Genomic DNA, 24,016 nt, shown 5'->3' on the forward strand with positions numbered 1-24,016 from the left:
TCTCTCATTCATGCTTGTATTTATTGCATCTCATCCTTCAGATTATTCAACAAAGAACTTCAGCCATTTCTTCTCAACTATTTTAACAAAGAAATTCAGCAATTTCTACTCATCCTTCAGCTGTTTCAGCAATTGATTTCAGGCATTTTCAGGGCAATCCTTCAGCATCACAGCATCCACACGCATTTTTGACAGGAAATGCATTTCTCTAGTTATTTGTTGGTTTACATCTCTCTGTGAAAAGGACAACAGACTGGAAGGTGTTGCCAACCTTAGTTCTAAAATCAATGGCAGAACATAAAGGTCCCATGCTCAGTACAATACTGAACAAGTCTGTTTAAATCTTTGCCATCAGGAATGTGCTTGAGACTGTCTGTATGCAGAATGAACAGAAGGACATTTGGGTTTATTCCAGAGGCAATCTGACTTGTGAGTACAAGACCTGGCAAACACCGGTTATGTTTACCCTGATAAATGCACTGCACATCAGTAGATTCTTCCTTTTTACACATACCTGTAGTGTCACTGTTTTTAGAATTACCCGTTATTGATTGTTGTGTGTGCGTGTGAATGAACTGATATGAAAATGATCAAATCCACCGACTGATATGAAAGAAAATGTGTCTGTGCAAGCTAAAAGTGTGGTTAGTTGGTCTGGTTCTTTCTTCTTCAAAAGGTTCTGTAATCATTAAGACAACTTTATTGTTAAGGTGAGAGTTAGTTCAGGTTCATCTATAAAGTCAGCGATGGTCCTCACAAACACACAAAAAAAAAAACAACCACATATTTATGTACGGACCTCAGATATCACAGCGCTGATGTTCTTGGCGTGGATGAGTTCAGCTCCAGGAACAAACAGACTCTGACCCTTCATCTTCTCAAAGTCCTCCTTATACGTCACCTGCAGGAAGGACAGGAGAGTACATGGCTGTGTGTGAGAGAGTGTGTGTGGGCAAGACACTGGGTGGGAGGCGGGGTACATCCTGGACAGGTCACCAGCCTGTGTAGACAAACCGGGAAAATTTGTGTCGCCAGTCAACCTAAGCTGCATATATTTGGACTGTGGGAGGAAGCTGGAGAGAACCCACACACGCACAGGGAGAACATGCAGACTTCGCACAGAAAGTCGCTGGGTCAGCCAGGGTTCGAACCCGGGACCTTCTCGCTGTGAGGTTAATTGTGTGGCTGAGGAGGTGGAGCAGTCGTCTCCCAACCAGAAAGCTGGTGGTTCAATTCTCTTTCTCCCAGTCCACATGTTGAAATGCTCTTGGGCAAGACACTAAACCCCAAGTTGCTCCTGATGGCCAGAGCAGCTGCCCTGCAGCACCACCATCAGTGTGTACGATGACGGACGGCTGCCTCGATTCTGCACCAGAGACAAATCCCCTGTGTGTGTCCATACTTGGTTGCCTCCATTCAGGCTGACATAGCTTAATGTGGTTAACGCCTCCATGGTAACATGGCTTTAGGATTGTGCTCAGTGCAGAGTTTCACCAGAAATCTGGAGAGTGAAACAGGTGAAGAGAGAGTTTCTGTCTACGAGACAGAATGCAGCCAAAGTCTGAAGATCTTTATGTGTTAAACTTCTGAATGTGATTTAATGAGTTCTCTTCCTGCATGTGATGATTAATGAAGCTGTATGAAGGCAGCAACAGAGACATACAGACAGGCAGCAGCTGGAGTAATAAAGTGAAGATGACTTGACTGGCTTCCACTGTAGCTGATGAGTCACTCTGGTGTTGCAAACAGCTGAGCTGCCAGGTTTGACTCACACCAGTGAATCAATATCTCACCCTCCCACGCCCTACAACAATATTCACCCTCATTCAAATTTTTTCTCTGGTATATTTGCTTCTAACCACTGCTACAGAAGTAAAATAGCAGTTTTCTTTCTCGTCATATGGATCTTTGGAGGGATGGTTACCAGTGGCAACACTGTGGTCAGATCATACTGCAAGAGGCGGAGGAAGAGGATGATGTCTTGCTGTCTCACACAAGTTGGAGGAGTTCACATTCAGAATCAGTTTTATTCATGAATTTAAAGCCAAACCACCATAAAATATCTCTGGATTAAAGGTGAATCCACTGTGAGACAGTGAAGCTGTAAATAATCCAGAGCCAGTAGCTCCCTGATTGACACTCCAGCACCTTAACTCTGGTTTCCACCAGAAGGGGGAAAAAAAAAGACCACCACTGTTCACTAACTAGCTGGTAGCTACCACCCCACCACACAGGCAATATGCACAATAAAGTTAAAGATGAATCTGACTGAGAGCATTATTTTGATCTGATATGGTGACAGCCCTAATTTCTATGTTAATGTAAAACTGACACAGCACTTTAGTGTCCATTAGTTCATTTCAAATTGAATGTGCTGAAGCTCAGCTTTCTTACTGTCTAGACTGTATGTAAGTTTAAAAGAGTTAAAGCCACATCTTTGTTTGGGTGAATGTAAAGTTAACTCAGAACTGTGCTGGTGCTACAGTGACTCAAGTTGTTTAGTTCTGGCCCAGTGATGAGTGACTGTTGTCAATTTTTCTCAGGGGAGTTCACATTAATGTTAATGTGACTCATGATTTTTATTTTTGTTACCTCAAACTAATGACACATTTCTATACTTCTATAATTATACACTTACTCCAATAATCAAATTTTGGTCTGTCTTGTGTTTGCATGGATGTGTTACAAACAAACCAAGAGGCCAAAACATGAAGTCTTATGAACTGAAAATGTAGGTGACCTTATCTTGTAACACACAAAATATACATTATGCAAACAGGAAAAGTTTTTAAGATCAATTTGTTAACAGTTTACCACTGGTCTGTTGTGGACCCCAGGAAGTTTAGCTGACTGCCACTGCACGCAGCTCATGGGGATCTTTTAAAATAAACAAACAGACCACCAGAAGGTGAATTCAGCGAGAATGTAACTGCTAAAAACATGTTTGTCCCAGGGTAGACAAACACACACATATATTTTACTGTGGGATGCAGCAATACTTGCAGTCACTGATATGTGGCTCCTCCACAGAGCTACACACAGTGCTGCCAATGATGCAGGATGACAGTTGCCAAAACCATCCAATCACAGTAACTCTGTTGGTTTGTATAAATCCAGTGTGAACACAAACGGAACCATAATCATGCAACAGTCTGGACCCCATGAACCAAACCACAGGCATCAAACAACCTGAAATCAATCAATTAAACTCCATTAACTTACATCACTGGCGAGCAGGCTGCACTTCCTGTTAAATGCTGGGTCTGGCAGTGGAAGCTTTACATCAGAGGAGGCCTGAAAACACACGAGTGTACAGTATATGAGAATTACAGTTAGTTCACTGTGGACTTCTGAGGCCAGTAAGTGCACTGAAATGATTTAGAGAGAAGCCAAATGTGACCATGACTTTGTCCTGCTATTTACTGCAGAGCTTCCTAAAAGACCTGGAGAATGGAAAAGCTTCTGTAATGGCCTTTAAATCAGCCTGGGATCCTATACATTCCCACTGCAACCCAGAATAAAGTTTGTAACTGAAGAATACAACTGCCAAACTGAATAATCCATCTGACCCCACTAACAATAATGAGACAGAGAAACCTGTGAATCAACCAGGGGAAACTTTCCTTCTTCAGGCACTGTCAACCCCTCGGTTGTCTTAACAGGCCGGATTCACTCCCAAAATCCAGTATCAAAGGCTAATAATGGCAAGTTTTCATTTGCAGTTTGAATAATCCTCTCTGAGCCCTTACAAAAAACCTGCAGTGCCAGGCGATGCCCCACACCAAAGTCTCTAAGACTCACAGTCAGAGCTGGGGGAAGGGTGTTTTGCTGCTCTGCCTCTCAGCAGACTTCATCGAAGAACAGCTAAATCCTCAAAGATGTACACAGTTTGGGAACATTGTGTGCAGTGTCATATTTCTTACCAGAGAGAACAGGTGAGCTAAAAGTGGTGGCAAACTTTTAAAATACCAACTTTTAAAATCATAGTTGTGTCCGATGTTTCCAAGTTAACCTGTGAACTGTAGAGCTTCTGTGCACATTCAATACACTGAGGTTAAAGGTAAACCAAAAGAAACTAACAGAAACTTTACTGACCTTCTGTTACACCTCAGATCTTAAAAAAGAAAAGGAATTAAATGGCAAATCCTTTTACATGATAAACTGACTAAACAAGAGTCACCTTGTGCTCTAGGACAGTGTTTCCCATGGGGTGGGTCACAAGAGACATGGTGGGGAAAAAAATTGTTTTTGACAGTGATATATTGTTGTGGATTCACATGCTTAGGTAGTATCCAATGTGGGGCTTTTGTTTTGAAATGTGTGCATGATATGCAGAGGCCTAACCTTGCCATGACAGGCCTTGATTGGCAGGTGACAGTGTACACTCACTGAAGATAGGTCCACTTGTTAAGATGGCGAAGCGAAAATATGATTCAGACTATGTTAAATATGGATTTACTTACATAGATAATAAAAATGGACATAAGCCTCAATGTGTGATATACAGTGAAGTACTGGCACAAGAAAGTATGAAGCTGTCCAAGTTAAAACACCATTTAGAAACAAAACACGCCACATACAAAGACAAACCAGTCAAATACTGTCAAAGACTACTTTGGGACCTGAGGACCACCGAGAAGACACTGCTGTCCTCGTGTTCCAAATGAGAGCAGGCACTACGGGCCACATACCTCATAGCTCAACATACAGCAAAGCCAAGAAGCCACATACAATAGCAGAGGAGCTCATCTTACCTGCGGCCCTGTAATGGTCAGAGAGGTATTAGGCCAGTCAGCAGTGGACAAGTTGAAAACCATACCGCTATCTAATAACACCATAATGCAGTGCATTGAAGACATGTCAGCCAACATAAAACAACAGACCTCAGCGTGGATTCAGGCCAGCGCTTACTATGCATAGCAGATGGATGAGTTGACAGATATTGCTAATCATGCCATTTTGCTTCTTTATGTGAGACATGTGTGGGATGGAGACATAGAGGAGCAGTTTCTATGCAGCCAAGACCTCCCAACGTCTACAAAGGCAGAGGACATTTTCAACGCTATTGATTTGTTTTTGGACTCTGTGGGACTGAGTTGGGACAATTGTGTGGGGGTAACAACTGATGGCACAGCTTCCATGACTGGAAAAACCTCAGGAGTTGTGAAGAAAACCCCGGAGAGAGCACTGAATGTGACGTTGACTCACTGCTTTTCTTCACTGAGAAGCACTTGTGGCTAAGGATATGGTGCCAGTGCTTGATACAACACTGAAAGATGCCATAAAAATAGTGAACTACATTAAACAGAGTGCCGAGACCAGCCGCTGTTTCACACAGCTGTGCAAACACCTGGGATCAGAGCACGTCCAGTTGTTGTATCGTTCAGAAGTTCACTGGCTTTCGAGGGGAAAGGTAATGTCACGCTTTATGAGCTTAAACACGAAATTGCCGCCTTCCTCTCACACTTTAACTCCCCGCACACTGAGATGCTCAGTGATGAACTCTGGCTCGTGCATGTGGTGTATCTTGCCAATGTGTTCGAGAACCTCAACACTTTAAACGTGTCTATGCAGGGGAGAAGACGCATCTTTGAACAGACTGACAAAGTCACTGCCTTCAAAAAGAAGCTGAGGTTATGGATAAAGCACTGACTAAAAACAGACTTGACATGTTTCCCAACACTTGCCACGTAGCAGGAGAGCTAAATACAGATATGAATCTCCTCCTCGATTGTTCACTGCTGGATTTGGGTTAACACTATGAGCGACTTTGATTTCACAGAAAGGTGATGTCTGTTTCTCAGACTAAAGACTGAATGAACACTGGAAAAAAACTTTAACATCAGGTGGCTGGGAACACAGAGGAAAGCCACACAGCATGGCTGAAAGCTCCCCAGACCTCCATTAAATGGAGGCTGTGATGAGGAATTTTGTCTGACATATTTATCCTGTTTGCACTGTTACCTGAAATGAGTTAAAGCCAAGACAACTGCTATCGACGTGGGAAAAGAACTCACTTTCAGTCACCTACAGAAGTCAAAGTTTTGCAACAACAGAAAGTGATGAGAAAACTATTTAAACCTTTACAGGTGAAAAACAAAAGCTGAAATAAGACTAACTTCCTGCAACTATCATATGAGCATGACATGCAGTCTAATCTAAAAGATAAATTAAGTACCTGGTTCCTTAAGCAAGTAGGAATGACTATATTCAACATCAACATGTGCGGGTTTGTGTAACAGCTGATTTGTTGATTCACTTCCAGATTTTCCTTTTTTAGTTTGATATCAAAGCATCCTGTTACCTGTTAGTTTAACTTTAGGGTGTTCATGTTGAGTTCTAAAAGTTCCAGTACTTGCCTCTGATTCCCAGGGTCCCAACACTTTTCCTTCACTCTCCTCTTGTTCTTCTTTCTGACCCTCCACCTCTGCTTCATTTTCCTCCTCCATCTTTTCCTCTTCTGATATTCTGTCAGTTTCATTCTCCTTCTCCTCTACGTCCATCTCTCCCATGGTCGTGTCAACAACTGTGGTTGAGGTCGTCCAGGTTGTTACCACTGTCTCCTTGAAAGATTCTTCGTTCTCTTCCTCCATCGTCATGACCTCTGACTTCTCTCCATCCAGCACTGGAGCCACTAGGGCCTCTTCTTCCTCCATTTCAGTCACCTCTGAGGACGACAAGCAGCTCATGTTTACCAATAATCAATGGTAGAAAAAATACTCTGATTGTAAAAGCACCAATACAAGTGTAAAAATACCTACAAGTTAAAAGTCCTGCATTCAAAATGTTACTTACGTAGAAAATTATTACCATAAAATATATTTGAAGTGCCAACAGTGCCAGTAGTGATTCTGCTGAACAGCCCATTTCACATTAATGTACAGGATATTATTGGATCCTAGTGACTGATGCGTTACTGTGTCCATCACTTTAAAGCTGCAGCTGGTAAAGGTGGAGCTGATGGTAACTACCTTATATACTTATACTGTGAAGTACTTTCCATCCTGCTGGGTAGCTGGTGGATTTCCCACTGGGATCAATATAGTCTGATGGTTCTACTGGGTTTGGTTTGATTCATCTGACACCGAAGTTATCAAATACATGTAATGTAGAAAAAGGTACAATATTTGCCTCCGAAATATAGCGAAGTCCAAGTATAAAGTAGCAGAAAATGGAAAGTGATTTAAAAGATTATGTAGGTTTAGCTAGCCTGAGCGCTACAGGCAGGTGTATTTGAACATAAAGTATGAACAGAAAGAACATTTGTATATTTTACATTAGAAAAAGGAAAAAAGGTTCTGTCCTGAAAGAGTAAGCAAATACATTGTTCCTGTCCAATGACTCATCCTTATACAATAGATGAGGGGGAAGTAGGTGAGGAGGCAAACGTCTGCATCAGGCGTGGCTTCATGGCCATGTTGTGCGAGCGATGCAGGACAGACTAAATTATAATACTATTCATTTACATGATCTAATATGGTGTTAATGTTGCAAAGTAATGCACAAGGAGTGTGCATTTGATAGCCAGTGCAGCTCCCTGCCAGACGACATTGTGCTGTGGTAAAGCAAACGCTGAGCCCAGTTCAACTTTTCTGTCTATTCTGCATCTCCGACAATGGTACCCCGGCTGCACTGTCACACTTACCTCATTTAAATGAATACAGGAGCTACATTTATTCAGGTGGGCCTGAAGTCTATCTGAGCACCCAAATTTCTTAGATCCGCCCCTGGAGCTCAGATAGACTTCAGGCCCACCTGAATAAATGTAGCTCCTGTATTCATTTAAATGAGGTAAGTGTGACAGTGCAGCGGGGGTGCCATTGTCACACTTAACTCATTTAAATGAACGGGAGCTACATTTATTCAGGTAGGGCTAAAGTCTATCTGAGCACCAGGGGTGGATCTAGAAAATTTTGGGTGGGTGGCCAGGGTGGGGCACAGAGAGGGGGTGGCACATTTGAAATACATGTAAAAAGTAAATTTAACACCTGGTTCTAAAAAATAATAAATCATACATTATTAAGAATCCAACTGTTTATAGATAAAGCACAAATAGCCCCCCTTCCCAAAATAACCAACTGATATGGGTGAAGATAATTTGACCAGTGGCGGGCCGTGCATTTGGTACCTGGGCCTTCAGTGGAGACTTACCTGACTTAATTCACCTCTTAATACCACCACTGTACGTCGCAATTATAGAAACCATCAATGCTATACAAAAACGCAATATAATAAAGTGTGGCATTACAGAAAGAGAGGTATTTCGCATATTGAGGGTGAATACCGTTTTTACTAAAGCAAGAAACCCAGTTAAGACAACTCCAAAACCTCTACACTACAACCGCAACTGTGATCTCTGCGTTTCAGTTCCATCGTAAGCCCTTTTCTAGTTTTGCTCTGACCAACCAATCAGAGGACGGAAAAATGCTGACATCATTGTGGGCCAGCTAGCTGGCCCTGTGAGGCGAATTTGAAATCTGATTGGTTAAAGAAACAGTCCCATTGCTAATATAGTTTAAGTTAACATGGGCCAGCACTTCTGGTTCTGAAGGCCCTGGGCAGATTAGATTGACATGGCAACACATAGAGGCTGAAATCTGATTGGACAAAAAATCTAACATCCACATACACGTACTGGAAGCGGTGCAGCCAGGAGAAATACTACGAAATGAAGAGAACAGACTGTTGGGAATAAATTAATACAATTTCATGGAACAAATATTAGAATTTCAGTTGTAAATGTAGGTCAGTGCTTCTAATAGTGTTTAGGCCAGCAGAGAAGGCCTTGCTGGCCCTGACGGCCCGCCACTGAATTTGACCAATATCAGTTGTAAAACACCAGAAAAATGATAGCTGTGTTTAAAACAGTAATTTGTGGTTTTTCATTTATTAATACTGATAAGCATCACATTTTGACACTGGTAGGGGCGGCACATCAGACTCTGGCCACCCACATCCACGGGATGGCCAGGAGTGGCACTGGCCACCCCCTGGAGCCACCCTTGCTGAACACAGTCTTGGTGGTTGATGGTGCTGTTAGTAATTGTAAGGCACTCTGGACAAAGTACAGTACAATTTCTGATTTTAATCAACTTAAAGTGAAACTCACACCGACTGTCTACATTGTCAAGTTAGAATCTAAAATATTTAACAGTTATGGGTGGGAGAGGAGAAGTATATTTCTCTTACATGTGTAAGGGCGTCTCTACTGTTTGAGCTGATCCAGGCTAAGACTTGTTACTAGCTATGAGCTAGGCTATATTAGCCTAAAAACGCCTCCTAGCCACTGTTCAAGCACATTAATAGAATACAAGCCACTCACAAGTGAAAAATGATCATTGTAAAACTTGACTAATTAATAAAACTGCAGGCTGTAAATGATCAACTCTCTTGTCAGAATCTTTGTTAGGTTCATCAACAGTTTTAGCTTCCTCAAGGTCATGTGATCTTGAAGATGTCAAGGTCACATTTTCAGCTTCATCAAAGTCACTGTGTTAAATGTGAGGGCCTTCCTCTCAGGATCACGGTCACCTCTGCGTGTTGTAGTGTCTTCAGTGTCAGATTCCTATTTTTTAGCCTACAACCTTCCCCAAATCATTTTCCAAAGCCTTTGTTAGCTTCCTGAGCCTCCTGCTCTCAGTCTGTTGCACTCACCTTGTCTGAAATATCTTGGTCTCTGAAGAGGCTGGTTTTGTGTTTGGCTTGCTCGGTGACTTGGTCACCCTTTCGGCTTTCAAAATTTCTCACTCGCTTCTTCTCAACCTGATATGGAGATGACTCTTGGTTTTCTTAGTATTTTCTCAAACTTTCCCTTCAGGCTCTTCGAGGCTTCTTCAGTGTCGTGGTCACCCTTTGTGCTCCTGAATGCCTTGGACACCACTTCAGTTTGTTTAATGTTGTACTCTTCCTTTCAGCTTCTCCGGGCAACTTTTTTATTCACATCCAACTCAAAATATAAATCTGCGACCTGCCTCATCTGGTCTCCGACTTTGTCCTGTGAGGTTGACAGTCTTGTGGGTGTTTGCTTGTTGGCTCCCTCTTATCACATTTAACTTCCGCATTTAGCCCTCTACTCAAGACCTTATCACCACTGCACCCTTCATTTCAATCACAGTGCCAGGGCTGGGTACCGTGTGTGGCACTAAAACAAAAACTGCATGAATGTGTCGTCCTCTCTTCCTGATGCTAAATGTGTTTTTATAGGTAGTAAAAAAGCTGGCTCAGTGACCAGGAGCTCCAACTCTCAGATCTTGTTAATGAATTCTGCAACACAAAGCTTTCCCCGAGACAAATCCCTGTGAGCTCGTCCTGATGTGAACCAGTTTCACTGCAGAAGAACACACTTCGCTTCAAGCTTAATAATTCTACTCAAACTTCACTTTTTTTTTTTTTTTTTTACTGAAACCATACTTCATCACAAGTGAATCCAAATCCGGATAATACAACTTCCCAAGGCTTCATCAGATCACACAAAGCCCACAGTGTTGGGGGTCAAAAGTAAACAGCAACTTGAATTCTAAATTATACCTACTCTGGATTCTGGCAAACCAGAAACCTTAGTTTTGCTTTTTTAGCTTAATTTTTAACTTCTTCACTTGCATGATCACCTCTTTACTTCTCATACTGACAGACAACTCCACCTCAGTCTAAACTCTCACCCACCAAGTCGCATGTGAATTGTTTTGTGCATGACCGAACACTGACATAACACACTTCTGCCCACGAAACATTTAGCAGCAAGTGTCCAAAAGAATCGAAACACCATTGCTATGAGCTGTATGTCAAAACTCAGTACATCCAAACATTACTCATCATTTACATTACAGCTCACATTATGTTCAGCTTTAAGCACACAGCAATGCATCACCTGCCCTCACATCTTCCTCCCACTACACTCCTCTTTGTCCCTCCTCTTCTTTCATCAGTAGGTCAACCTTGAAAAGAGCTGAGTAATATCACAAAAATGTGTGGGCTGTTGAATGTCACAACATTTGAGAGAGAGGCAACATGTGTCTTAATTAAAGCGGAGCAAATGGGGAGAGAGAATGTGTGGCGTATTAACAGAGTGGAATAATGCAATCACACGGTCAGGTAAACAGAGGATAGGGGGAGCAGAGGACAGAAAGAAATTAAAACAACTTACACAGATAGCAGAGAGATGGGAGAATGTAAAAAATAAATAAATAAATAATTCATCCACACATTGCCACTTTAACAATATAATGGAGTGACTCTTTAACGCTGAAGGTGAATCTCAGAGTTTTACACCAACATTGTATGAAGATACTGAAAGTAAAACAAAGACCAGGACAAATTACTGTAAAGAGGGAGTGAGGACAGCAGAGACACACTACCTTGGCATCCTATGCTGAGGGTCACTGAGCCGTCGGGACATGTGTGCAGACATTGGGGTGCACACACTCACATCACAGGCGAAAAACAAAACCAAAAAACAATGTTAACCAAGCTTTCATGGATACAAATGACTCAAGCTGACTGCAGACATACTGTACATCACAGAGGAAGATATTAGTTGGTTGTAACTGCTCATTGTATTAAACCACAGAAGTGTTCTCATAGAGCAAATTAACTTGGAAGAAGAAAAACACTGCTACATGTATATGTAATTATATTTACTTTACTGTAGATTATTATTTTCAGGCTGTAACTAATGATTATTTTCAGCGTCTCTAATGTGACAGTAAAAAACTCCTTCAAACTATCCAGAACCCAGACATTTTACTACCATGTACAACAAACATGACACCCTGTTTGAGAAGCTGCATATATCTCACATTTTTGCTTAGACTAAACTAATTAAGATGATCATTTCATTAACCAAAATAGTTGCACAACAACTTTAACTGACTATTCCACAAACTTACAAACTGTTTCATCTGTATATCATATAAAAGCTGCTATTCAAACAATGGTACCAATTAATGGAAGGCTCTAAAACTTTTAATATGAAAAATTTGCAGGAAGTGAGCTTCACTGCAAGACAAGAGGGAAATCAGAAAATGACTAATATAAATGTTTCAAATAAAGGCCAGGTTCTCTTTGCTCTTGTGAAGTTATGATACATATGCAAACCTCGTTGTTTGTTAGAGCTTCATAATCACAAATAATAAACAAAGTGAAAGTTCAGGTCACTTACGCTGGAGAAGATGCTCCTCTTCAAACAGCAGACATCACGAACACTGGGGAGCTTGATGACATGAACATTTCATGTACATGTTTGTGCATGTGTGAGTATGTGACCATGCTCACTGACCAAAACGCACCCCTCACTTTCGCTCTTACATTTCACTGACATGTAAAAACAACAACACAAAGGAAGGTGGTGGGCATCGCTGTGCGTGCACATACAGTACTGATCTGCTCTTGAGTCCGTCTGAGTCTTTGCATCTCAGGAGTGTCAGACACAATGCTGAAGCCTCGACCTTTACTCTCCTCAAAATCCTTCTTATACTTCACCTGCAGGAGGGAGAGAGAGGAACACAAACACTGGGTGTTAAAGGAACATTAGAGACTCTTATTCTGGCTGCTGTGGCATCACATCCAGATACTAATGGAGTCTGACTGCAGAAAGTGATCCAATGATGACGTGGACAGGCCAGTTCCTAAAACTAACCAGGATGCATCACAGCTACAGCTCAAACAGAGGTTAGAGGCTATAACCATAACCTGGTTTATAAACTAATGAAGTGGATAACACAGTTTAAGCTCACTGAAATCACATTACAGTGGCTGTGGCTCACGAGGTAGGGCAGTCGTCTCCTAACTTCGACTCCCGGTCTCCCCGCATGCCTAAGTGTCCCTGAGCAAGACACTGAACACCGAATTGCTAGCGCCGTTGCGTCGCAGCCTGTCGTCATCGGTGTGTGAATGGGTGAATCGTGTATGGCCAGTGCAACACACTGTGAGAAAAGCGCTATATAAATACAGTCCATTTACAGTGAGGACAATCAGGTATAAGAGTGTCTGAGGGTGAATTTTACTCTGAATGTGCCCACAAAGCAGGAATAATTACACCAACTTACACCACGATATAAAAAGAAGCTTTTGAACATGATCTCTGCCTTTTGTTCACTGCACACAGTGTCCCACAGACGATATCAACAACAGGACAGCCTGCACTTCAGTTCGACCTTCAGAGAAACACTGCAGACATTTAGCCATATGTCATCCTGCTGGTGTCTGTCAGTCATCAGCAACAGCCAATTAACCCTGAGAACAGAGTTATATAAGGCTGCAGACCACAAAAGTATGACTCAGACAGCTGAGGTGTGTGTGTTCTGGTATTCTGCTCTCACGGTGATTGTCCCTGTTGTCACCACAAGGCAGATTAAAGCCGCATTTATCAGCTGAGGCTCCCTGCTAAGATAATATGACAAGCTAACTAAATAAACCGCACGCACACACACAAAAGTGCAGGAAAATAGCAGATGCTGCACACAGACTTGCACCTATAGAGGGTGGAAATAACATGTTTGGTCTGGTGTCAAAGAGGGTGTGTGATGGGGTAGGGGATATTATTTAATTATAAAGGGTACTGTTCCATATAATTTGTCCTGGAAGGCATTTCTAGTCTTGTACATGATTGGTTACATTAAACATCAATAGAGACAAGTTGCCAGTTAAACATTTTTTGGAAGATAAAAATATTTGCCTTATCTCTATTTTAAAATACTTAACATCCAGCATGTAAAAAGAGAATCCGTTGATGGCAGTAGGAAGCAGAGGAAGACAGGCACAGAGTAAATGCATGTTTAAATCTCTGGTCCGTACTGAAAATGACAAACATGGATCTTTAAACATGCAAAGCAGGACACACAAATACACACACATCCCATGACGAACAGCACGTCTCCTTCTGCAGACTGCTGGGTGGACATCTGTCCTTTTGTGCTGCAGTCTGCTGGGTGCACACACACACACACACACACACAGAAGATGAGGGCATATGGCAGAAAGGTGGTGCTGCTTCAGCCTGTCCTACATGCCCCTCGCATGCATTTCAAGATTCAAGATTTTTATTTATGCATAAACAGGCAGCATACAGGAATTCTTGTGCAGCTCTCTATTCGAGTCAGGTAAGGAGTCAAAAGCCAGAAAGAACACTTAGTCTTAAAATAAAAAGTTACATAAAGGCAACAAAGCCTGTCATCTTCCCAATAAGCCTGCCCAGGCGAATGGTGTTGAATGCAGAACTGTAATCCAGGAAGAGCATCCTAGCATACGTACTGCTGTTGCCCAGGTGTTTCAGGGTATTGAATAAAGCCAGAGCCATCGTGTCGTCCGCTGACCTGTTGGGGTGGTAGGCAAACTGGAGGGGGTCTACAGTGTCCGGGACCATGTGGTTAACGTGTGTGAGGACCAGTTTCTCTAATCACTTCATGGCGACTGATGTGAGCGTCACTGGCCTGAAGTCATTCAGAGCGGATGTGTCTGACGTTTTAGGGACCGGTATGATAATGAATTTTTTGAAAATGCGAGGAACTACTATTTGTGTGTTAGTAAATCAGGAGAGTGACTCATCTCGTCTCCAGGAGGCAGAACTGTCGGAGCAGCTTCCAGTGACAAGCCTGAGTGTTTGTTTTCATCCTTGTGTGGTGCCAGTGGAGCGAAGGTGTGACCCAGAAGGCTGAGTTAAAGCATATGAACTGTGCACTGATTGAACTAAGAGGCTCTGAATGTACAGTGGTACATGCACGTCTCAGGTTCAATACCCAGACACCCTCCATCACTGAGGTGTACCTGAATTCAAACCTACGCAGCAGTCAGTGGTGGAGTTCCTTCACCTGCCTCTGCTGATGAGAATCATCATTTTACTGACCCACTCTCAGTAAACAGGGACAACTACAGGGTAAATAGTCAGGTTTCCAAATGTGGCACAGATTTCAAACACATTTCCAGAAAATTAGCAAAAGAAATTGCAAAATTTATACACACTTCGATCAGGCAGTGTCGTGAGAATATTAGGAGTTGAACCCAGTGACGTTTAGTGGAGCCAGTTCTCCAGCTGGGTGCCATTAAAACACCACAGAAGGCACAGAAAGATGATTGTTGAGGGATGTTACAGTTTCCTCACCGCTCCACAGGCATCTGATCTTTTCATCTGCCGCTATTATAGTCTCATCAGTAGAGCACGAACGTCATGACCATTATACATTACATGTTATTAGATTTTCCTATTATCAATACATCGTTTTGCACATGAAAACAGGTGGAAACGCATGTATTGAGATTGAATCAGCAAACCTGCTCATGATGAAAAGACCCAAACCAACCTGACAGAGCAGAGAAGGACGTCAGACATGGTGACTGCTCTTAAAGGTTTTAATACGTTGTCTTGCTTTGTGTATGCGGTGTCTGTGTGCGCTCACCTGGCTCTGCAGCTCACTCTGCTGTTTCAGTCTCAGGTTTTCTGGCGTGTCGGCCACGATGGTGAATGATGTCTTGGGGTAATGTCTGAAAACACAAAGAGGAGCCATCCATATGTGAAATGCTGACTGTTTAGCTGTCCATCAAAGAAACACAAAGAATGAAACTACAGAGAGCCTCAAAACAATGATGGGCTACAACTGGATGGCATCATTAAGGTAGGATTACTGATTTCTATAAAGACCTAAACATGACCACTGGTGGAAACAGTGGTCATGTTTGGGTCACTTTTAAATCCACTTTAACAATAAAGGATGCAGGCTTAAAAATGTCAGAGCTCTTTCCATGCTGAGAACGACCTTAATGAGTTAATGAGCCACCAGGGCTATGATATTAATGGAAACAATAATACACTGTGAGCCCGAGCAATACCAAGCACTTCCCCACCATAAGTCTCTCTTCTCACTTGACCTTTTGGTCTCCTGTTAAGATCAACATTTGTTTCTCTGCAGCTACTGTAAAAGCACCGTCAGTGAGTGTGGACTCAGAGCTTTTATCTGCAGGAACACACAGCATGAAGGACAATGGAACTGATCTGAGAGACCACAGCATGAGGTGGGTGGATGGGAGATGGAGGTGGGAAGCACTCCCACACGTCGCCTTCAGGGACCTTTGAAGATATTTTTATTATAAGCAGCATCGAGCTTGTGAGGACACAAACCTATCTCTATGGAAATCGCTGCCAAATCATCTGAGAGCACACAAACCAAATTACAAGCAGCATTCATCACTATTCCATCATTTCCCACATGAGAGTTAAAGTCCCCAACAGGGCTGTGGAGTCCCCAGGTGGTGCCCCTTCCTAGACCCCACCTAGACCCCACAGTCGGAGCCTTCCTCTGAGCGATTTACAGCTGCATGGGGACGACCCTCTCCTTCTCAGGGGTCAACTCAAACACAGTGGCGCTCAGCCGGGGGCTCATGAGTCTAGCCCTTCTCCACTGGTTTGGTTCCAGATCCTGTGCTGTGGGTGGAGGTGAGCTAGTTAGTTCTCCACCTCCCACACGAACTCAGGATCCTTCACTCCACATCCCCAGAGCCAGTCACACCCTGTAAAGTTTTACTCACACTGTAGTGCCAAACCTGCGATTCTGAATGTAATGATGACGATTTACTACTAACTGTTATTATTTAATGAATGTGACATTAGTCATTTAGCATCATCCCAATTAGATTTTTAAGGCATTCATGGAGGGACTATGAGACAACAGGCCCCGGGCACAGACACAAAGTTAGTTTAGAAGATGTCTCTATTTCTTATTTTGCAGCCAAGCAAAAATATCAGCCGTTTGTTTTAGGTATTTTCTTTACTGTTTTACATTTTCTAGATTAAATGCAAGAATAACAATAAATTAATTAATAATACTTGAACACATGTTGCAGCCCTACTGTATATTCAGCTTTCCTGAATGGCTATAAGTCACTTTATGGCGCTTTGAAAACCCACTCAACCCGGCAAGTGTCAGCTGACTCATCCTGCAAACCTCCGTTCAGTTTACTGGCTCCCCTTGTGGAGCTGCTTTAGTCCTTGAAGTACAGGAGGTAAACAACACAGAAACACAACAGGAAAAAGTATAACTTGGACGCGAGTGAAGCACAGATTCAAAGGCAGCTAGAAAAGCATGAGTCACAAGATTTATAAAACAAACTAAAAGACAAAATTACAGCCTTAAAGTGGGCAACACGTCATGTGACCCGTCCACATGTCTACCTGTTCAGTGGTAGTTTCATGTCGAGTCTGTGATCTCCAAGTAGAAATAGTGAGGAGCAAACACAGCAGCTCAGAGCAGTTTTCCTCTGAGCGAGCTGATTCACAGAGCCCTGGAAGCCTCTTTGTGTGTGTGCGAGTGTGTGAATCACTGATGCCAGCAGCATAGTCCGACCACTCCAGTCCTTCACTCCTCCCTCCCACTTCATATCTTTCTTTCTCCTGCTCATTTTAGCTCCCTCCCCTCCCCTCCCATACACTCTCTCTCTCTCCTCTCCACTTCAGTTGCACATGAATTGTTTGATGCACTGACCAACTGAACAACATGTTTTGGTGAGAAAGGAGCCGATTGGTCAGACTCTACAGATGCTGCTGTAACACTGTACATCTCTCATGTCACCGTTTAACCCCTGTGACCCTGGAGGTCAACCACAACACACAGTAGAAGCCTAACAGACACACATATGAACAGGTGACCTGCACCAGACTCCACTCACTGAAACTTCAGATTTATAACCAACACCCCCAAAGTCACAAACAGCATCATTACGCAGTTTTGCTTCCATCCCTACCCAGTCATTATAATGAGGGTGATAATTATGGGCTCACAGCCAGTCTGCTGTGGTCTGTGCACATCTGGGACTTTTAACTGATAATCAGCAGGTCGTAAACAGTCATCAGGATCTTTACTCACCTGTCTGTTACACACACTCTTTGTCTCCACAGTCAATAACGAGCCTATTATAGTTAGAAAACGCACACAAACCAACAGACAGGAATTCTATGTGTGTGTGTGTGTGTGAGAGAGAGAAAGAGATTATTATTAAGGTCCTTTTGTTTTAAGTGTACGTCCCATGTCCTTAAACATAACTGGACTACACTTTAAGTGACCTCAGACTCCAGAAATGTGTTATCAAAACTAATAAGTTTTATGTTTGTTTGACAAAATGGTGATTTTAAAAAATGACTTCATAAAAAACAGCTTCACACCAACAGACACAAAGTGACTCATACAGCTTTAAATCAATGTGATCCACTCGTGTTAAAATGATGACTGCAGTTCCTTTGTTGTTGAATGAGAGGAGGCCTGATAAAGTTAGTTACAAAAAGCTGCAGTCGGTTTCTTATTATTTTTACTTTGCTCCCCAGTGTTTTTGTTTCTTCTTTCTCCTTCTGTCCATCTCAATTTCTTATTACTGTCCCTTTAGACATTTAGTTTGTCAGACATTTTTAAAGACCACAACATCAAAACACAACAATTCTGAGAAGACTCCAAGTGTGTGTGTGTTGTTTTTTTTTAACCAACAGCTCCTTTGTTACACTTTGGCTGCTCCTAGTTTCACCCTCAGGTTTCACTTCACCTGCTCCTGTCGCTGCTGGTGACCGTGGATGTTTGGTTGTTCAGCACAGCTCAATCCTTCGAGACAAAGAAGGATTTGGCTCTGTGGGATGTTTCTGTCACACACACACACACATATATACACCCACACACACAGCTTGCCAAGGTAACTCTGTGCTGGCTCAACAACAGCACTAGAGAGCAATGTAAGGAGATTAACAGACCCGTCTGTGCGGTTCTTCACTGGCCACTGTTTTAACCAAAGTTCCTAATGGACAGATTTCACATTTGAGAACCCCCCCCAACAGGGGCATAAATCCAAGTGGGAGGTGTAGTGCAGAAACACCACAGGGATAAGATGCAAGAAAATGAGCAGCGATCACCTGAATTCTTCCAGTTAAGATCCAGCACACATCCTCAGCTGAATGCTTGGGATCTCAGCCCTGATGGAATGAGTCAAATCCAGCTCCTGTTTGTAAAGGAACTAAAGTTTTCAGTTTACCTTGTGAATGGATTTGTATTACTTGTGAGTGAGCTACAACCTTTATAACTAGCACTAGCAGCACTATTAATTACAGTGAGGAAGCTAAAAGCTAAACTGGAGCATCAGTACAAACTGAAATACTGAACCGGTTTACGTAACACCACACTCATCACACATACACACAAATTCTAGGACAAAAACTAATTACACAGCTCAACAAATAAAACCATGTCTGATTAGCCCCTGACCTACAACATGGGTTAAATATAACCCAAAAAACAGGAATGAACACACACACAGTGTCCTTTAAACTGTTTCCAGTTCCCTCACACACATCCTGCCTTTCTGTTCCTGCTCGGTTAAGGCACCAGATTTACAATACACCAGTGTGTGTGTGTGTGTGTGCAATGGGTGTGTTGTGGATACAGATTTAGACTTACTATTGTCTAAGTTACCAAAAGACAGGCAGTCTCCTCAGTCAAAGCAGCAGTGATGCACACAAGTCTAACTGAGCATTCAGATGCACAAAGTGTGTGTGTGTGTGTGTGAGGCCCAAAGAAAAGCAGATTTAAATGCAAAGACTGCAAGTTTATTTGTTGCACATTTCTTTGTTGATCCTCTCCTTTAACAAAGAGCAGTAACTTACCTTGTAGGCAGTTGTCATGTACACGGGTTTACAGATTTCTCTTCTATGAACCATGGAGAACACACACACACACACATCTGGGAGTTTTCTCCAACCTACAACAGTTTTATGCCAGGTACTGGAGAAGCAGGAGACATGGCCGTTAATCACTGTAGCTACACTAGGGTGGTTGTGTGAGGGGGGACGAGCCGGCAACACCTCAGTCCCCCTCACTGTCAACAACAACACAAGCAGCACACAGACAGGAAGATGACGCTTTGTGTTTGGATTCTGACAAGTGAGACAAGAGGCGGTGGAGCTCCTTCACTAGGAGCCGTCACACAGAACAAACTGTATGAAGCAACGTGGATGCTCTTTTAGAGAATCAGTGTGAGTGAGTCAGACGAAGAGGAAGAAGAGAGGCGAGGAATAACAGCTGAAATGTGTACCAGTGTGTTTGCTGGTCAGTCTGGCCACACTCCATGTTTCTGCTTAGGTGCTGATGAAAATCTCAGCGTGGGCTCAGGACAGCCTTGGCTCTAATAAACCTTGTTGACATTTCAGCAGCCAGCCAACACGCAGATATGAAATCACGGGCACATTTCTTCCACACACTGCATTACTGCCACAAAGTATGGCTTCTTTGCACATGTGACCTACATGCACGGTTTTGGAAGTGTGTTATGGTTGCTGCAGTAGAGCATGGTATTGTAGTCCCAGTGTTTAATTATTTAAAGATACACTCAGTGATTTTATAATAACATAGGTCCAAATTTTCTCCCAGCTCCGTGCTAATGTTTTCACAAAGAAATGCAACATTACAGACTGCAGGATATCAAACCTTCATTGGACATTTGGAGATGCAGAGCAGGGGCGATGACTGGCAGACATTTCTGTTAAAACACCACAGCTTCTCCAGCAGGTCGGTCTGCGCAACACTATTCAAAACCATCAGAACTTTAGTTTAAAATCTAACAAGCCCCTCAGGATGCCACAAATGTGAAAGATGTGATGCTGGATTATATAAAAATGTGTATATAGAGTAGAGGAGAGGAGAGGATTAACCTGCCATCACAGTCCACTTTTGACTCATCAACAATTCAAAACACAGATATATTTAGTGTACAAATATATAAATTGGAGATCAGCAGCAAATCTCCACTACAGAGAAGCTGGAACCAGGTATGTTCCTATTAACTGACAAATAGTTTCAGGGCTGGATCACTTTATCAAATTTAACAACATCATTACTGGTTCTGCAGTTACATGCTATAGTATCAGGTTTATAATGAATAACACTGCTCAGGGAGACACACACACACACACACAAACAGCCAGTGTAACAGTGAAGAACACACTGAGTCTCTGCAACCAGTGGCCTAGTTTGACTTTAGACACACTGTGGCATCTATACACCCCCAGGCATGGACTGTGTGTATGCCACATCATTGCAGCCACCAGAAATAATCAGAATCACCTTCAGCACCTTCATCATTACCTAAGACTCCTGCTTCCTTGAAGATTTTTTTTTTTCTTATTCCACATGTGTATTCTGCATACCTGGTCCCGTCTGCATCCTGCTGTGAGACAGTCAGCACTCTGCTGGAGTGTCTGGAGTCCTATCCAACAAGTCCTCCAACCTATACGATCCCTTTCCTCTCATCCGACCCATAAGAGCATCTCCAGAAATAGTGCTCCTATGCTGCCAAGCAGAAATGGAGGGACTCTGGCAACATTAATAACACCGGCAAACTTTATGGACTTTTATCGTCATGGAAACAGTCATAAACATGCTGTTACGATTATGAAACGGTCACAGTTTCATTACATTTAGGCAAACAAACTACTTGGTTGGATTTAGGAACAACTAAAATCATGCCCTTGCGGTCGTGTGCCTCTGCTCACCAGTCAAGTTGGAGGGAAGGGGATGGATGCGAGGACACAGTGACCTCCGACACCAAAATCTAATCAGTCCGACTTTAAATGCTCAGGTTCTTCTACAACTCGTGTTTAATTATTTCACCTTAATAATCAACATTTAATGCTTCTAACTACCTCTCATGCTTTTGTGTAGGTGGCAGCTCCTGATAAAAGGCCATGACAAAGGAGGGGAGTTAATTCAGGCTCTGCCTATTTAAGTCTGGCTGCTAGGCTGATCTATGACTGTGACAAGAAGAGCTCAGAACAGCACAGTTTTAACGAGATTCATAGAAAGACAAAGAGAAAAGCTGGAGAAAATATGGAAGACAGATCCTAACCAAAGAGGAGACTGGAAAGAGAAGAAATGTTTAGATTTCCTCAGGATGCATCACCAGACAAGAGAAAAGAGACCCAAACAGTTTCAGAAGAGGGTAGGCCATGTAAACATCAAGCCTAGTCAGCTCTGTAATCACTAGGACTGTTCCCAAATACACTGCATCTCTTTCACACCTCTGTGGGAATCAGACTTGTCACATCATTTCACCACCCTCCTCATTTTACCAGCCTCTCCTCTTTTGCTTTATCCAGGAAGCAAGAAACACTTTCCTTTTTCCTTTACATTAAAAAAAATCTGCTGGTGCTGTATTCTGGAGAGGCTGACCTCCTGTAAAGAATAACTGCACAGGTACATCCCCAGTCTTTTATAAGCACCTTTGTTTCTCTCACATAGGTCTTTCCCTTGGGTCTTAGTGCCGCCCCTGTAAGATGTGAGGATAGAGGATTTGAGAAAACACGTCATTAATGACATGAGACATCCATCCCTTCTAACCTTCATCTGAAGTGTCCAATCGCCAACTGATTACTGATAAAGGGGTGTGTCAGTTCATAGAAGACTTCATTGAAGGATGGTCCAGTGTATCCTTGGTCATGGCTCCTCCGGCAGCCTCCTCGATCCTCAGCCCTTAGAGCAGATATAAGTGACTTGTAACATCCTTGATCCTCAGAGATCCAAGGATGCAGGAACAGTTATGTAAGAAGCTCGAGATGTACCTGATTATCATTTGTGCCAGCAGATTATTACAGTCTGACGACCTCTACCAACCACAGTAATTACGACACGAGCAAAGGAGAAATCAAGGGCATGCCAAGACTCTTATCCCTGCTCTGAGGAGTGAGGAGGCTGCTGGAGGAGCCATGAACAAGGAAACCAGAGCATCCTTTGCAGAAATCTTTTATGAACTTTACTAGAAATCAATAGGTGAGGGACACCTCATGTCATTAACATGTTTCCTCGATTTGCATCTTATGTGGTCAGGGCTAAGACACAAGGAAAAGATACAAGTGAGGGAAACGCTGTGTATAAGAGACTTGGAATGTATCCACAGAGACACAAAGTCTGCATTAGAAGGAGGCTGGGGTGGACTCGCATAAGGAGAGCAGGATTCAGCTCCAGGGTGAAACACTTATCTACAACTGTAACCTCATCACTTTTTTTCAATTATTAAAAAAAAAACTTAAATGTATTAATAATGACAAATGTTGGCTGCAGATTTACAATACTCCTATGATGGAATAATACAATCCTGCCCAAGGTTTTCTGTGACACAGACCTTAAATTAATGCCATTTGATAAAAACAGACTAACAACAACAACGTAAGCTAAATTGCTTTCCGACTCAAGGCAAAACTCCTAAATCTTTGCCTGCAACTTTCCTGAGAAAAATCTTTGATGTCCGATGACTACATGCACACCGAAAACACAATCAGTATTATTAATATTATTCAAAGACCAAAACAAAGGCAAGGGTTTGTGCCCCAAGCTGCACCCAATCACAGTATTAACAGCTGCCCGCTCTACAGTCACTTCTAGTAACCACACAGCTCCAGGTGATGCTAGAGCTGCATGGACAGGCCCTTTATCTCCACTTAATTGAGTTGAGTCTCACTCAGCAAAAGCTTTACATCTTTATTAAGAAGAAGACAAGAGCCTGTGGTGTCCTCAGCAGCCTTAACAGTTCATCTTTAACAGTTCATCTTTATCACAGTGACAGAAGAGAGAAAAGGAGAAGAACAGAGGTGAAGCTCAGACAAAGCAAGGAGGTGCATTGAAAGGAAAGGAAGTGGAGGGAGGACAGAATAAAACAAAACATACGGAAGCAGAAAAAGTAAGGGTGACATCTGGAGACAGACGTGAAGTGCAGCCAAGCGTCCTGACAGCGTCTTCTGCACATGCATCTTATGAGAAAACAGCAGCAGCGGTCTGACTAGGGTGAACACAGAGAGCTGTTTCATCACAGGGCTGAGTATACACACAGGGACACCACGACACAGTCCTCTGTCTTTCTGTTCACTCAGTCAGGTGTAACGCCCTCAGCTGGCCTTCAATACAGCCTTTTTCTCCCAATGCTAGGTGATCCTCCCCGTCCCGCTCTGCCCCTCAGACCCCTCACATTTCTACGTCTCTGTATCTGCCTGTTGTTCTCCCCTCCTTTC

At 42.8% G+C, this 24,016-nt stretch overlaps 2 protein-coding genes across 10 annotated transcripts in view; both read right to left on the reverse strand.

Annotated features, from left to right (window-relative positions):
* The window catches only part of LOC109972772 (nebulin), an 82,138-nt gene extending 69,676 nt beyond the window's left edge, over positions 1–12,462 (reverse strand). For all 9 annotated transcript variants that reach the window (XM_020621895.1, XM_020621900.1, XM_020621894.1 and 6 more), the window contains exons 1-4: positions 11,355–12,462; positions 6,360–6,667; positions 3,223–3,294; positions 800–901 (exon numbers count right to left, since the gene is read on the reverse strand). In XM_020621895.1, the coding sequence (XP_020477551.1) occupies positions 800–901; positions 3,223–3,294; positions 6,360–6,656 (471 nt within the window). In that variant the 5' untranslated portion in view covers positions 6,657–6,667; positions 11,355–12,462. The remainder of the gene's footprint in view (positions 1–799; positions 902–3,222; positions 3,295–6,359; positions 6,668–11,354) is intronic.
* nebl (nebulette) overlaps positions 1–24,016 on the reverse strand; it is a 119,771-nt gene that overhangs the window by 76,560 nt on the left and 19,195 nt on the right. The window contains exons 3-4 of the mRNA XM_020621902.1: positions 15,390–15,474; positions 12,370–12,477 (exon numbers count right to left, since the gene is read on the reverse strand). Of these exons, the coding sequence (XP_020477558.1) occupies positions 12,370–12,477; positions 15,390–15,474 (193 nt within the window). The remainder of the gene's footprint in view (positions 1–12,369; positions 12,478–15,389; positions 15,475–24,016) is intronic.

The sequence above is a fragment of the Monopterus albus genome, unplaced genomic scaffold, assembly GCF_001952655.1.
Source record: "Monopterus albus unplaced genomic scaffold, M_albus_1.0 scaffold269.1, whole genome shotgun sequence".
Classification (NCBI taxonomy): domain Eukaryota; kingdom Metazoa; phylum Chordata; class Actinopteri; order Synbranchiformes; family Synbranchidae; genus Monopterus; species Monopterus albus.